The following is a 16,366-nucleotide window of genomic DNA, read 5'->3' as shown; positions in this document are numbered from 1 at the left end:
CAACAGAATGGGAGAAGATGTTTGTAAATGACAATTCAGATAAAGGGCTAGTATCCAAAATCCATAAAGAACTTCTCAGATTCAACACCCAAAGAACAAATAATCCAATCAAGAAATGGGCAGAAGACATGAACAGACATTTCTGCAAAGAAGACATCCAAATGGCCGAGAGACACATGAAAAAGTACTCAACATCGCTTGGCATTAGGGAAATCCAAATCAAAACCTCAATGAGATACCACCTCACACCAGTCAGAATGGCTAAAATTAATAAGTCAGGAAGTGACAGATGTTGACGAGGATGTGGAGAAAGGGGAACCCTCCTACATTGTTGCTGGGAATTGCAAGCTGGTGCAGCCAGTCTTGAAAACAGTATGGAGGTTCCTCAAAAAGTTGAAAACAGAGCTACCCTATGACCCAGCAACTGCACTACTGGGTATTTATCCCAAAGATACAAATGTAGTGATCTGAAGGGGCACCTGCACCCCAATGTTTATAGCAGCAATGTCCACAACAGCCAAACTGTGGAAAGAGCCAAGATGTCCATCAACAGATGAATGGATAAAGAAGATGTGGTCTATATATACAATGGAATATTATGCAGCCATCAAAAGTAATGACCTCGTGCCATTTGCAACGACGTGGATGGAACTGGAGGGTATTATGCTGAGTGAAATAAGTCAATCACAGAAAGACATGTATCATATGACCTCACTGATATGAGGAATTCTTAATCTCAGGAAACGAACTGAGGGTTGCTGAAGTGGAGGGGGGTGGGAGGGATGGGGTGGCTGGATGATAGACATTGGGGAGGGTATGTACTATCGTGAGCACTGTTAATTGTGCAAGGCTGTTGAATCACAGATCTGTACCTCTGAAACAAATAATATATTATATGTTAAAAAAAGAAGAAAAAGATAGCAGGAGGGGAAGAATGAAGGGGGGGGAAATTGGAGGGGGAGACGAACCATGAGAGACCAATGGACTCTGAAAAGCAAACTGAGGGTTCTAGAGGGAAGGGGGGTGGGAGGATGGGTTAGCCTGGTGATGGGTATTAAAGAGGGCACATTCTGCTTGGAGCACTGGGTGTTATGCACAAACAATGAATCATGGAACACTACATCAAAAACTAATGTAATGTATGGTGATCAACATAACATAATAATAATAAAAAAAAATATTTGTCAAGGAATAGCATTCTGAATGGAGAAAGAACATCAACATTTGTCCTGAAATGTTTGTGTATTTCAAAATAAAATGTGAGAATTCAAAAAAAAGAAGTGACATCTATCTTCTATGCAATTGGAACAATGACCAGCTACGAGAGTTAGAATCTAACTACTTCTCGATAAGTAAAGATTATTTTTGTCAGTCCAGTTCATTGTTAAATTAGTTTATAACTCCTTTCAAATGTATTTTTTCTATAGAATTCTTCAAGACAAATGAGCCATAGCTCAAGCTGGGTCCCTCATCTATAAAATTAGAGAACCAGACATCTTTCATGGTTTTCTAACATATGCTATTATTGGAACTGTTAACAATAAAAATCATATTAAGACACTGGAGAGAATAACAGGGAGTTTCACTGATCGCCTTTACTGATCAGCAATAATCATAATTACAATAATAAAAATTTCTATTATATTTTGAGTAATTTCAATGTCTTTCTTGCAAGAAGCTGAATGTGTTTTGTACACAATAGCTCAACAGACATGTTACTCCATTAATCCTGGTAACATCACTGGGAGGAAGGATGCCACATCTACTCATTGCTACCAGCTAGGAGAGGACTAGGTGTGTATATTTAAAGTTAATATCAGATTCTCCTTCCTCTGACTAGGTAACAGGTGTTCTTCACAAATTACATACTATCTTTCTGAATCAATCCCGGTTCCAAAGATAGAAACTTTTCATGCCAACACTAGTTACATAATTACATATAAAAACAAAATTTAAAAAATCTTGATCTCTACTAAAACTACTTGAAAGAACAACTTTCTGATATAAATTCCATAATATTGGCATCTAGCTATAGAAAGAAAAATGATAAAACCATGAGAAATCCCACCCAGTAAGAGTTAATTTTGTTACATGATGAAACCATAAACTTTCCTTACTCAACTACTTCATAAACCAGTCATTTGTGAACCATTACTTTAAACCATCATGCCATTCACTATCCTGAAAAATAGGATAATGGAATGCTATATCTCCCCAAAGTCGGCTTCTTTGTAAACAGTCCATCCCTCCTTGCTGACTCCAAAAGCTGTATAAACATACTGCAATCAAATCCACCATAGCTCATAGAAATCCTTTCTTTAAGTAATCTACAAAACACCAATCTAATACAAATACAAGAGAGAGATGTTCTTACTAACACAACATTTTGTATTTGCAGTATTCTGAACAGTGCTTAAACCTGCACGGGTTATAAAAGGCACCCTTCCCCGTGCCTCCCCCCCCTCCCCTCCCGCCCCACCCCACCCCCTACCCCTGGCCCGGGCTGACAGAGTGCTTAGGCCTCTCATTTACACCACACTGCAATAACATAAAGAAGGGTTTACTATTAATCCAGGTTTTACTACAAAGCAACCCGTTATTTCTCTGTCAAACACTGGCAAGAGTGCCAAGTGTCTGTCATCCAATTCAGGGGATTAAGTCTTCTTTTATAGTCTGATACTTGTACCAATTTATACAAAATACAGATATAGTTTCTTAGAGTCGGTCACAGTCTATATGTGGTGCGGACTCGGGCCCAGAGGTTGACTATGACAGCTGGCAGGAGACGGAGGGGAGAGTACACCCCCTCCTCTTGGTCACCAGTCCCAGTTGCCATGGTGATTAATCCTTAATTGAATGCTGTCTTTGTACATATCTTTTCAGAAAACTTTAAGTATACTTAAGTTGAAAACATGCAGTTGATTGAAAAAATGAGGCCCCACATCACAAACAGGTATAGCTAAATTCTGTGACATACTTCCATATATTAAAAGAACAAATTAACTCTAATAAAGGTATTAGCAGTCCTTTCAGATGCTTAAAAACATTTCTTTCCGGTCTGAGTTTAAACCTAAATCACACAGATTTTCCCTCTGTTATCAGACATCTCATCTTCAGAAATGGCTCTAAAATATCTAAGTACAATTTAAGGCAAAATGAGTTCTTATTTTATCTAATCTGTATTACTAAATAACCAAGTTTGATTAGAAATTTATTTTAGGAGAGAGGTTTCATTCAAGATATCTATAAAATGTTAGATAAATAGAAATTAATTTATAAAAGTATAAACTGTAAGAAATCAAAGGAAACATGGAAAAGATAGTACATTTTAGGCCTTTTAATATATGGTTGAATTTGAAAAGCAGGTTCAGAGCTCTTGTCATTTTGGTTATCAATAATTACATCAAAAGGACTGAGAAATTCTGAAGGACCATAGGAGTTCATCTAGGATTGTGGTGTGCATTACTTCTTTTTTGTAACTTTTCCATTTAGTATATTCCTTTGCAATTTAGTTAAAAGCTCTTACACTCAACTACAGTATTCCTGGGAAAGTGAAATACTTGCATATTGTGACCACTGTTAATGGTGTGTCGCCTTCATACAAATAAATAGGATTTGTTTCATTTTCTTAGGAAGTGAGACAGCACATCTGCATCTGGCTGCAGACACACACACAGACCACACACAAGCCTGCGCGCACACGCACACGCACACACACACCACACGCAAGCCTGCGCGCGCACGCACATGCACACACACAGACCACACGCAAGCCTGCGCACACATGCACACGCACACACAGTCTTTTCAAACACAAATAAAGGTCTCTAATAAAACTTTGGTGACAGACAAGAAGCACTCAGAAGAATTCTCAGTAATAAAAATTCTGGATGTGAGCCCCAAGATGAAAGATACTGTACTGTAAGGTGGGAGGTCTGGGGATTTCTGGAGACTTTAGAAGCCAGAGGTTTGCAGATATTTTCTGACACTATGGCTGAGTCTCTTTTGCTTTCACCTTGCTTTGTTTCCCTTTACCTTAGTTTATTCTCTTTTCTTCTCATAACAATTTTTAATTTTTTTTCAAAACTACAAATTCACTATTGCCACCAACACACTACAACTCTCTCAGTGAGTGACACACGTATCTCTAACCAAAGATGATGGTGTGTTTCAGTGATCTACTCATTAAAGGTGTTTAAGTAATTCTGACCAGATATGATGAAATCGGTGCTTGTGAATTTTTTTTCACATGTCATATACTGTCCCCAAGTGATTTTTGTATATAGGTAATAGATTACAACTTTCAAGAAATTACAGCCATATTATTAACCTGAGGTTTTAAATGGTAGAGGTAAAATCTGAGGGACTGAATCTTACTCTGTTGGAATTTTACTATATCAGGTATTGATTTAAAGAAGTTGGCCGCTGAGATGAGCATGTTTGTACAGACTGTTCTTGGCCTGCTAGCATTGGTGGCATGGGATTGGACCTCCTGCTTAGTGGCTTTAAAACTTCCCGAATATTTTACACCCACTATGATTTAGTCACTAAACAACACATTTCTTCATACACCCTGAAAAAGGTTTACTAAGTTGGTCTGTGTGTGATGGGGAGACATACAGCCTCAAAGGGCATATTAGAAATCCTAGGGGATGAGTATTTCAACTTGTTTCTTGGTAAGAAATGTCCCTCACTCCAAAAATCACTGTGAAGAGACAAAGTTTCTGATGAGATTGTGCTGTCTACCTCAAGAATGCTGGGGCTAAAAAAGATTGAGCATTACTGGGATTGCTAATGTAAGGATAAAGGAACTCCCTTGCCCCTGGTCCTCGGCCCAATTAAGGGCAAAGTATATTTCTTCCCTTTTCATTTTTACAACTTGCCTTAAGAAGGTTCCAAAGGGATGTTTATTTCTCTTACATTTAGGTGGTTGCTTCTCAGGTCCATTTTGGGAGGAATTATATGAGGCTGCGAATTTCTTTTCTGAGAAATATTTAAATAAACCAACAATATCCAGTTAAATTACTTCATTAACATCTATGACAGGGGTTTGCCAAATTATCCGACATTTTCACATTAAAATTTGTTTGGATAAGAGCATGGTTAAAAAAAAGGGTGTATGGTGAAAAAATAAAACCCTAAGAAAAAAACAGCTGTCTATTTAAGAGATTCTGATAGGCTCTTCATTCTAATATAGCAAATTTCTGGCATATTTCTGCTTACCTTTTTCAGATAGCTCCTACAAGGTGGACAAACTATAGAAATTGCTCTCTACAGTGTTGGTTGAGATATGGTATATTCCTAGATCAAATGAGAATATAAAAAGGCAGCATACGTGGGTCATGAAAGAATGCTTTCACGTGTTATATCGTGGCATTGTGCCTTTGGATTACAATGAAAAATGCTAAACGCACAGTCTTTCAAGTCCATTATTCCATTTATTCTAAGGATATTATCAGACAACTGACTGCTCACTAGATCATTCAGTAGTCACCATTTAAAATCCCAGGGGACAAATTTCCCTCAAATTAAGTGCTAGGAAGAGCCTTTTTCCTCCTTCGAAGAGCTAGCATTTTTTTTTTCCTTTTTCTTTTCCTTAAGGACAACAATTTAGCTCAGTGCTTCTCAGCAGGGTGTTATGGCATTTTGAGCAGAACAATTCTTGGCATGTGGGATGGCCCTCCCTCCCCCACAACAGCCATTTAGTCTCCCTGGCCTTCAGACATTAATGCCACTCAGGTACTCAGTCACTGTGACCACCCAAAGTGCCCACACACATTTCCAAATGCAGTAGTTGAGAAAACACTAAATAAATAGTTTACTTCCTTTGTTTTGTCTACCAGGAAACTCAATCAAACTTGTCATTTAAGAAAATATCTGGGTAAGAACATTATATCCTATATATCTGCATTTAACTTTCTCTTAGTCCTGAACTTCTAGTTTAATTTATATTTTCCTTGTCTCTGAATTTCATTCTGTATTCTGATTTTATTGTTAGGACAATCCAGATCCTCTGTGGAGCCAGAGGAGGTACAAATAAATAAAGACAGCTTGACAGTTCAGAGGCATTTTCCCCCCTTCATTCTTAAAAGTAGTACCAACTAGAAACAAAGTATCATTGTTGTATACAGTACCCGTTTTTAACTCCTACACATCAAGTGGTAGAAAAACTTCTCCTCAGACACTCAGCTCTTAGGAATAAAGAATAATAAGCCAAAGAGAAGAAAACATTTTTAAAAACATTTGATGAAAGTGACTATGTGTAAATAAGATACCACATTTACATAAAGCCTTATTTTTATATAACAGCAATTTTAAACAAGAAAAGCACATAGGATGTATTTATTACTTTTAACATTATATGAATCCTTTTGCTAAAAATATAAATTCTAGGGGCACCTCGATGGCTCAGTCGGTTAAGCATCTGACTGTTGATTTTGGCTCAGGTCATGATCTCAGGGTCATGAGATAGAGCCCCACATTGGGGCTCCATGCTGGGCATGGAGACTGCTTAAGATTGTCTCTCTCCCTCTCCCTCTGCCTCTCAGTCCCCCACCCACACTCGTCCCCGTGTGCACTCTCTTTCAAAAAAAAAAAAAAATATATAGATAGATTCTATATGAAGTTAGTTTTCATGTGTGCCTTCATGTTAGATGAAAAATTCTGAAGGAAATCTAATCATACACTTCCCTTTTCTATATGAGCGGAAGTGGTTTTGATTCTGATTTAACTGCATGATTCCCTCAGATTTCTCATTTTTTAGCAAACTTTTATTAAGGGAAACTGCTAAGCAACTCAACATTATTAGGCATTTAAATATAGATGTGCCTTTTAATATAAAACATTTTAGCAAAACAGTGCTCCAAGTGGCGTTCTGATTTTTACACTTGTTTGTTTATTGCTTATACACAAGTCTTAGTAGCCACTTCGGAGGGAGTATTTAGAGAAGATCCTATTGAGTAACTTCTAAATACTAAAGATGTCAGGACCCTACGTTCTCTTACCTTAGAAGTGCAAACAGCTACATTGGCGGGAAGCTGGGAAAACTGCTTCAATTCAAACACATCCCGTGCTGCCCATCGGCTCATGTGATTTTCAGCTTTGCTGGATCCAATCACAGTCTGGTTGGAGTGAATATAAGCCACTTCCTGAACACCATCTGGGAGGCAATTGGTGTTTATTAAGTGATGTCTCGTTGTGAAGCAATATGGTTCCATGTACACTTTAAAAATTATCAGTAATATACTAAAAGAGAAGTTATGCTTGTTCTATTCTTAATCCTCAAGAAAAACATTGAGTTTGTATGTTAACATCACAATATTCTATTTTTTATAAAAATTGAAAAGAGTTCAAATATACTGGTCTAGGTTAACTTGGAAATGACTTTCCCTTCTCATCAATATGAGAACTTCTGAGATTAGATAACAATTTTTAGATTTAAACCTGAAATGAAGGTTTTGGCTAAGAAAAAAGTCACAGTGAAGGGTTATCTCCATGGATTTGTTGTTTCTATTGATTAAAAAAAATGGTTTACTAATTTAAATAGAGTGCTGGCCTCATCTATCTGTTCCTTTAAACATGTACTTAATTACAGCAATGGAGTGGGAACATGGGGTTTATGACCAGGGAGTTTCATTTGGTTGGCTTTGTTCAGTTTTACTGTTTGTATTTTGTCTTTTTTGTACATATGCCCAGAGAATGTCAAGATTGGGAGCTTTTTAGGAAATGAAAAAAATTAACTTACAGCTTTTATCTGAAAGAAGTCTAAAAAAATGGTTACATTTTTTATTGCTTTGCTTCTAGGTACCTATAATTTACTTTTAAATTGTGGTCATAAAAGAGAAGGCTAGAACTGAGGTCTGTAAAAGCTCCCTCAAACATCTCTGGCAATGAACCTTAATTATGACCTTCAACCCTTGTGCTGTTTCAGTCCTGAACCTCTCTCAACCAAAATTGACAATTGTGAGAAAACAAGATGTTAAATAACAAAAAGAACAACTAAGATAATATTCTCCTTAAATCTCAAAATACCAGGTAGCATGTACGGCAACAGTTTTAAACCTCTAGAAGGATCAAGTATTCTTCTGGTAGAAAATTTACTCAGATTTTTCTTAATTTTGATGACACGTTTTATGTACTATTCAAAATAGCATTAGTTCCACACTACGGACATCTTTTACACAGTAAAAAACAAACACAAAGCTCAGCTAATCTTTTAAAGAACAGTTTATGCAACGATTCCTCAAACCTAAATCTAATTATAGCACACAAACCAAAGGATAGTCCAGTACTTAGTTACAAGGGTATCAAAATATATATCATAATGAACTTGTGAATAACCACAAAAGAAAGCTTGATATGTAAATAAGTCAAACACAATGATTATAGTTCCTATATCAAACTATCCTTGCTTATATATCAGCTTCTTTCACATAGTTTTTTTTGGGAATGAGTCAGACACTTTTAAAAGCAATGCTAACTCTTAAAATCACTAAGCAAATTCTCAGCAGATGGTGGTAGCAGGGTAAGCAATTTTTCAATCTCTGAATCCCTACATAAAACAGCCAGCAATAACTGAGTGAAACAAAAGGCCATGGACAACACATACAACAAATTAAGATAACAAGACACTCCCCCATGAACCCTAAAATACAAACAGATGGGGACAATCCACCAACAGCTACACTGTGCACAGCATCAGGGTGTGGGTGAAGGAAGCAACAGGGTGGCATCTGATGGATCTGAGAACAGAGGGCCTAGAATAGCCAACAGGTGTGCCCTGGAGAGCACAGTGGGCCACCTGGAGATGAGTTGGGAAGGAACGGGGATCGGGGAAGGTTTTCCGTTCTCCAATGCTGAGTGAGTGCAGGGGGCTTACGATAAGAAGGCCTGAGAGAATGAAGCAAACTAGATCTTAGGAACTCTCCAAACTGACCCACCAGGGCTCCCAGGTCAGGGCCACACAATGAAGAAACTGCTGGGAGGGAGTAAAAAAGAACAGGATAGGAAGATTAGGAATGAGGGAAAGAGATAGTCTAAAGCAAAGCAGTGGGTATGGATAGAGGCAAGAAATCCCACCACAGTTTTGAGCACTGTACAAAAAAACAGATATGGATCTTTGTGAAATTAGAAAAAATTTCCTAAACTCTGCCTCACTTAAAAAATTCAGGGAAAATAATTTCTATAAAAATGAGCAAGACGGTCAAATCTCATAAAAATTATTATGAGAAAAAAGAATAAGCAGCAGAATGAAAATATGCCATAAACATATGCTCACAAAGCAGATTAAAATTGTAACTGACTTCAAAACCAGGTAAAAGACATTAAGAAAATAGTAAGATACAGGAACCAACAACATAAGTCAGAATTAGAATAACTCAGAAAAGGGTGGACAGGACTCAGGAAGATTTAGAAATTAAAAACAAATTTAGAAATGAAGACTAGACTGCAGGAACACCTGCAGACTGAGGGAACAAACAATAACTAATGCTTTAAGAAAAATGGAAGGATATTTTTAAAAAGCAAAAACAAATGAAAAAGATAAAGGATTTCAGACAATGTGACAAATACTGAAGACAGGCAAAGAAAATTGAGTATTTGAATAATAGAGGAGTCTCTGAAGAAGAAAGCCACAGCAAAGGAATAGAAAACGTAACTAAAAATACTAGTACAAGAAAGCTTTCCTGAAATAAAAACCGAGTTGAAACTATATTATGACAATACTGACCCAGAATAACCAACACTGCTATGGACTGAATGTTTGTGTCCCTCCAAAATTCGTATGTTGAAGCCCCAATCCCTAGCGTGATGGTGTTTGAAGGTTGGGCCTTTGGGAGATAATTAGGTCATGAAGGTGGAGCTTTAATGAATGGGACTAGTGGCTTTAAAAAAAGAGACAACAAGAGAGATGATTTTTGTGTCCACCATGGGAGGACACAGCAAGACAGCAGTCTTCTGTGGGCCAGGATGAGGGCCCGAACCAAGAACCTGACCATGTTGGCATCCTGATCTTGGACTTCCAGTCTCCAGAACTATGAGAACTAAAGGTTTAAGCCACGCAGTCTGTGGTAGTTTGTTACAGCAACTCGAACTAAGACAAACATTCAAACACAGTCTAGTAAATTTACTGGACAATAATGAAAAGAAAAGAAATTCTTTAGGCATCAAGGGGGAAGAAAAAGAACATGTGATACAACACTTCATGCCAAAAGAAAAGGAAGCCTCATATTTAAAATACTGAAGAAAGTGTGAGTCAATGATTTTATGTCTGGCAAAAAATGACTTTTAAGTATAAAGGGCACAAACTATTACCAACAGGAATCTCAGGGAATATTATTCTCATGAGCACTTCCTGAGGGATCTACTAGAAAATAAGCTTCTGACAACCAAACTGTCTGGTGAGATGCTGACATAAGGACTGAAGAGGAGCATTAAACTTATAGTCACCTACCCATCAAGACTAAATGAAGTCTGGCGAAAGGGCTGTGATTCAGATGGGGCACATGGAGGGGGCCCTTGGGGTGGATGACAAAGTTCTCTATGTTGACCTAGGTGGTCTTCCCTTTATCCTGCCACCCACCCACTTCCTCATTTGTGCCTCAGTGTAGCATCTTGATTATAGAACTATTTTACAAACTGATTTAAGAATCTCTTACAGAGCTATTTGAATGCACAAAACAAATATGTAACAAAGTTTTCAAAATATATCTATAGTTACCTAAAAATTTATCCATTGACTCATACAGCTGCTCTTGATTGACAACTTTCTCATTTGAAAATTTCATTGATTTTCTTGGCATAAAAGTGCCATTTTCCTTATGGTTAGGCAATTTTGAAGAGAAACTGATTCTAGCTTTTATAGTTTTTGGTGTATGACTCTGTTTAGAGAAACTGATGTGGCGGACAGTTAAATCGTCATCTGAGGATGAAAAATCATCAATGGCTTGCGAGTTACAATCTCCATCTGCTGCATACGGTTGATTTGTTTTCTTCATTGTTTTAGGAAAAGTGAAAAGCTCCTTTTTACTTTCCTTTCTTCTCTTGAACCTCAAAGAACTAGTAGCTCTTCGCTTTCTTACTCTTGACTCAGAGGAAATTTCAATGTCATCAGACTCATCACTAATATCATTACTGCCTTTTCTTTTCATAATAGATTTCAGCGTCATGTTCTCAGGATTTAATTGTTTTGCAATTTGTCTATTTCCTTTGACATCAGTCTTTCTATCATCACCATTATTTCTTATTTTTACAGGATTTTCTCTTTCAGAATTTTGAGATCCATCCACGAGTGGCTTAAACTTTATACCATTCTTAGGGCATATCTGAGTTGTATACTGTGTGGGAAAGATGACATCACTATCTTCTGATTCTGTGACATTCTGTAAAACGCAATGGTGGTCACCTGTATTTTTAAAATTTTTCTCATCATCAGACTCAGAAGAAATATTTTGTTTGAAAATTTTCTCACTTTTATCAAAAATACATTTTTCATTTGGATTTAGGATGTTAGCTAATTTCTGGCGTTTTGAAGTACCAAGAGAGTCATGACTTTTCTGAAAACCAACATCTTTGGCTTCTGTTGAAAGACACATGGGCTGTTCATCAGAACTTTGATCATCAGAGGCAATATTTCCATCACTATCCTCAACTGCTTTATAGTTTGTTTCAAACAATTTAGAGAAACCACAATGGAGTAAGGTAAGCTGTCCAGCAGAACCTGAAGCTTTACTTGAGTCAGAGGCTTTGTTTTTAGCAGTCTTTATTCTTGAGTTTCCCACTGATTCATCATCACTAAAATCACTGCAGGGATCACATGCTTCTTTTGTTGGCAACTCCGCAGGTTGTTCTAGACCTCTATGTTCTTGACAGTCAGGCTCTTTAGACTATATAAGAAGCAGTCACAGAAACATTAGAAAATGTCAAGATAATATCAAATCTATCACACTGGAAGCGTATTAAATTTGGGCAGGTAACTAATATATCACTTGGCATTTTCGAAAAATACATTTTATAAACAAATGCAAAGGATTTAATATTACAGTCTGGTACATTCTTTTTTCAAGTTGAATAACTTTCCAAAATAAATAAAAGTTTGAACAGACTACCATGTAATGAAATTATCTATAAGGAAAACAAAGAGCAGAGGAGTCAGCTTCTAAGATGTAGGGACTGATTCTGGTCTCGGAAGTGAAAAGTACACAGCCTGCTTACTGTAGTCCAGCACATAGTTCCAATCACACTTTAAGAAAAAAACAAATTTGTAGGCATTAACAAAGTAAAGAATTCACAACTGGAAAACAGTTCTAATAGATTAAAAATAAGATCTGATAGAATCTTGACCATCAGAAATAAAGAAAATATTTTAGATATTCTGAAGCAAAATTTGCTACAAATTTAAATCCAGTATTTATTATTTTTTGCATCAATCAGAGCTAAATATATCCTTCAGTTTCTTAAAACCGAGGCTTTATTAGTAAAAGATTTGGGGAAAGTATTATCCAGTAATACTTTTTTTTTTAAAAATCCAGTAATACTTTTGCCAACATTTGCTACTCATGTATTTCTATAAAGTTAGAAAAATATTCACCCCATGTTCCAAATCATCAAGCTAGTATAAATGTATAGTTAAATCCCCAAAAGCAAGAAAAAACCAACAACAACAATAACAAAGAACCTTCCACATGTAGATTCTTTATTAAAGAGGCCTTACGATGACAATATAGATTTTGTAGTATGTGAGATGACATAATACCAAAAAGATCACAAGATCAAGGACTCAAAATATGTTTGAGTCAGAGAATAATTTTGATGTTTGGATTTAATAATCTTAAACAGACACTGATTACTATTTTTTCATTTAATTTTTTGGTTGGTGAAAAACTGTTTAGTTAGGTTGGATTGTTCACCTATACAGTGTATTTAATTTTGGATTTATAGTTTGGTATAGTTAAAATTCCAGTTTGGATGTAAATGATGGGTGATTGTTCTTGACTTTGTTCTTATGATATGAAATGTGAAATTAGCCTAAACTGTTAATTTAACTGACAGTTAAATTTCTGTCTGACTTTGTGTCCTTGACTTTTTTTTTAAAGACCTTTTTCTTTACACCCTGAAAAATGAAGAGAAAGGAAAAATAACATAAAATTGTCCCAATACATGTTTTCTAGGAGTCCTAGGCTACAGATTCAAAAATTGCTTACCGTTTCTTGTTTGTGTACGGGAGGTTCCTCTTTCAACCATGTTGTGGACGTCATGATCCCGGCTTCCACTTTGCCTTCTCTCTATAAAGAATGCAAATAACTATAAAATATGGGGTAGAAACAACCAGATAAACAATAGCAATGGCATGCTAAAATTTGGAGTTAAGAAAGGCAAACGGAGAGCAGCTTGCTTTAGCTCTTTTTTAAAAAAATATGGACCGCTTCGTGACTTTGCATGGCATCCTTGCGCAGAGGCCATGCTAACTTCTCTGTGTTGATCCGGTTTTAGTGTATGTGCTGCCAAAGCAAGAACTGCTTTAGCTTTCTTAACACTATTTTTCAATTTTGTTAATTACTATAAACTCATATACAGTTTACATAACATTTTAAAATGTTCATAATTCTTAGGTAGTAGAGAGGTACAGCAGAAGTGTCCTGGGCCCCAAAAGTACTCTTATTTCTTGTCTTAAAGTGTCTTTTTCAGATAGAAAATAGTACTTTTCAGCCAACTCCACTAATAGTTCTAGTAGGGGAGAGAGAATGAAAAAAATGTTACATATTTACCCAATAACAATATCCATAGCAACTATGTCTACATAATAGTTATAGTAAGGACATATGATTAACATCTCAAACACTACAGATAATGCTGAATATTGGTAACTTGATATTCTAGCCTATATTGCAGGCGTATTTATTGTTCATATTCACTAAAATATGTTTATTGATTCCTTTGGTGTAATAAACATCAAATGAAAAGGTCTATCTAATATGAAACTAAAAAAATACCTAATAGTGTAACAGGTTTGTTACATCTTTTGGGAAAGTATTTATGTTTTTAAAGCTTTTGGTATACCATTCAGCAAAAGTACTTAATGGCCTAGATTCTAGACCATTAAATTCTCCTTCAAAAGGAAGTCAATTTATTTTTCTTTTAAAGACTTTGTTGACTGAACAAGGGGAAATACTATTATCCTCATCAGAGTTACAAATGCCCAACTTACAAATACACATATCTACCAATGGCATGGTTCCAGCCACCTGGTATCCATGGTAACAAGTAAAAATCTCCCCTCCAGAACTGTAGAGAATGAGAAATAGTTCTTTGAGATCTTTTCTTCCGATGGTTAGAGGCTATTATTGCAAGGGGGGGGGGGGGGTCTCCATCCCAGTACTATATTTATCCTTTCTAAAGCCAGATGGCTACAACAGATGGAACAGGCAGCACCAGAAATCTTCAATCCTGTTGGAACCCCTTTGTGATAGGTAAATGGCAACTCCAGTCTTCTGTTTCTCAGGCCAAACACCTTGGAGTCATCCTTAACTCCTCTTTTTGTTCTCATACCCTGTATCTAATCCATCAGCAAATCCTGTCAGCACCACCTGGGTAATATATACAGAATCCAGCCACTTCTCACGCCATCTACCACTATTGCTCTGGTCCAAACCACCATCATCTCTTGGCTAGATTATTGCAGTATCCACCTACCTGGTGTTTTGCTTCTGCTTTTGTACTTCTATATTCTAATTCTTAATATTTAATCTAGATTATAGAGGTCAGACTATGTTTTTCTTCTGTTCAGAACCCTCTACTTGCTTTTTGTCTCACTCCAAGTCGAAGTCAAAGTGCCCACATGATCTGGCTTCCTGTCATCTCTCTGGCCCCATCTCTTGCTTTCTTGCTCACTCCCCTCTGGCCACTCTGGCTTTCCTGCCATTTGGAAATTCTGCTGGGCATGCTCCTCCTGCAGGGCTTTTGCATTTATTCCTCTGTGTAAAACACATCTTCCTCCTTCATCTCTTCAAAGAATCAATTGCAACCTCCTAGTGAGCACTTCCTTGGCTATTCCATCTAAAACTGCAATGCTCTTTCCTTGACAGTCTTCCTATTTCCCTTCCCTGCTCTAATTTTTTTATTAGGATATAACTTACATATAACACTGTGTACACTTAAGGTGTGCAACATGTTTTGACACATTTATCTATTGCAATATGATTACCACCATAGCTTTAGCTAACATCTCTATCATGCCACAGAATAATCACTTCTTTTTTGTGGTGAGACCATTTAAGATCCACTCCGTTAGCGACTTTGAAGTATATAATACATATTATTGACTATAAGCATGATGCTGGGCATTAGATCTCCAGAAGTCATTCATCTTCTACCTGCTCTATTTTTATTCTCAGAGCCTATTGTCATAAGACTATATGTATCATTTTTTTGTTTATTATTTGTTTCCCCAAAATAGAATGTAAAATTTTTGTAGGTAGGACTTTTTGTTTATTTTATTCATTTCTGTATGCCTAGCTCTATGATGGGTAGTACCTGACATTTAGCATATACTCAATAGATGTTTGTGAAATTAGCCCTAAATCTCTCTCTCTAAAGGGAGATCATGATATAGATAAAGTCAGTGCAAAGTAGAACTAAATTGCCTGGAAATCATCAGATTAAAAGTGTTCTATAAATGAAAATTTCTACATTTTAAAACATTTTAAAAGAGATTTTCTACAACCTTTAAAAATTAAAAATGTATTGCAGGAAGTGAAATAATTCTTTTGCTTTTTGATATATGCTTCAATTATATAGGGCTTGGAATAATAATATATTTTTTATTTTTTTTATTAACATATAATGTATTATTTGTTTTAGGGGTACAGGTCTGTGATTCATCAGTCTTACACAATTCACAGCACTCATCATAGTCCATACCCTTCCCAATGTCCATCACCCAGCCACCCCATCCCTCCCACCCCCCTCCACTCCAGCAACCTTTTTTAAAAACATTGTTTGGCCAAAAGCAGCATGAATCTAACCATGCCTGAATAATTTTTATTATTATTATTATTCTTTGTTTTTTAGGGGAAGAGATATTTATTCTAGCCTGTAAGCACCCGGCTTGAGTAATTTTAAATTCTGGCTGATAACAAATGAGCAATTTTAATTCAAAATTTAATTTAATATTGGGGTGCTGATGATGTGCCTAGTAAGAAGTTAAGCATATTTTACCACAAACAAAATATAAGACCAAGAGAGTCCTGTCATTAATAAACAATCCTGGAGGAGAAACAAGATATACTTAGGACAACCAGAAAACAAGAGAACTTTTCATTTAATAACTTGTCCTACTGAATGTCTTACCTAACATTTGCTTAAGGAATAG

General features: G+C 36.3%; 1 protein-coding gene, 1 long non-coding RNA gene and 1 other non-coding gene across 6 annotated transcripts in view; 1 reads left to right on the top strand and 2 right to left on the bottom strand.

Moving 5' to 3' along the window:
* Positions 1–16,366, top strand: part of LOC123849618 (uncharacterized) — a 150,005-nt gene that overhangs the window by 30,378 nt on the left and 103,261 nt on the right. The gene's annotated exons all lie outside the window — the stretch shown is intronic.
* The window catches only part of ERCC6L2 (ERCC excision repair 6 like 2), a 131,852-nt gene that overhangs the window by 25,647 nt on the left and 89,839 nt on the right, over positions 1–16,366 (bottom strand). For all 4 annotated transcript variants that reach the window (XM_064579485.1, XM_045882365.3, XM_045882363.3 and 1 more), the window contains exons 15-17: positions 13,200–13,280; positions 10,718–11,882; positions 7,005–7,159 (exon numbers count right to left, since the gene is read on the bottom strand). In XM_064579485.1, the coding sequence (XP_064435555.1) occupies positions 7,005–7,159; positions 10,718–11,882; positions 13,200–13,280 (1,401 nt within the window). The remainder of the gene's footprint in view (positions 1–7,004; positions 7,160–10,717; positions 11,883–13,199; positions 13,281–16,366) is intronic.
* Positions 13,407–13,508, bottom strand: LOC123850316 (U6 spliceosomal RNA). Its single transcript, XR_006792283.1, has one exon. It is a non-coding gene; the product is annotated as a U6 spliceosomal RNA (small nuclear RNA).

The sequence above is a fragment of the Mirounga angustirostris genome, unplaced genomic scaffold, assembly GCF_029215605.1.
Source record: "Mirounga angustirostris isolate CCGP_5_RB_7025 unplaced genomic scaffold, mMirAng1.0.hap1 SCAF_15, whole genome shotgun sequence".
NCBI lineage: Eukaryota > Metazoa > Chordata > Mammalia > Carnivora > Phocidae > Mirounga > Mirounga angustirostris.
Note: the sequence above shows the minus strand (reverse complement) of the source record. Positions and strands in the feature narration are given on the sequence as shown.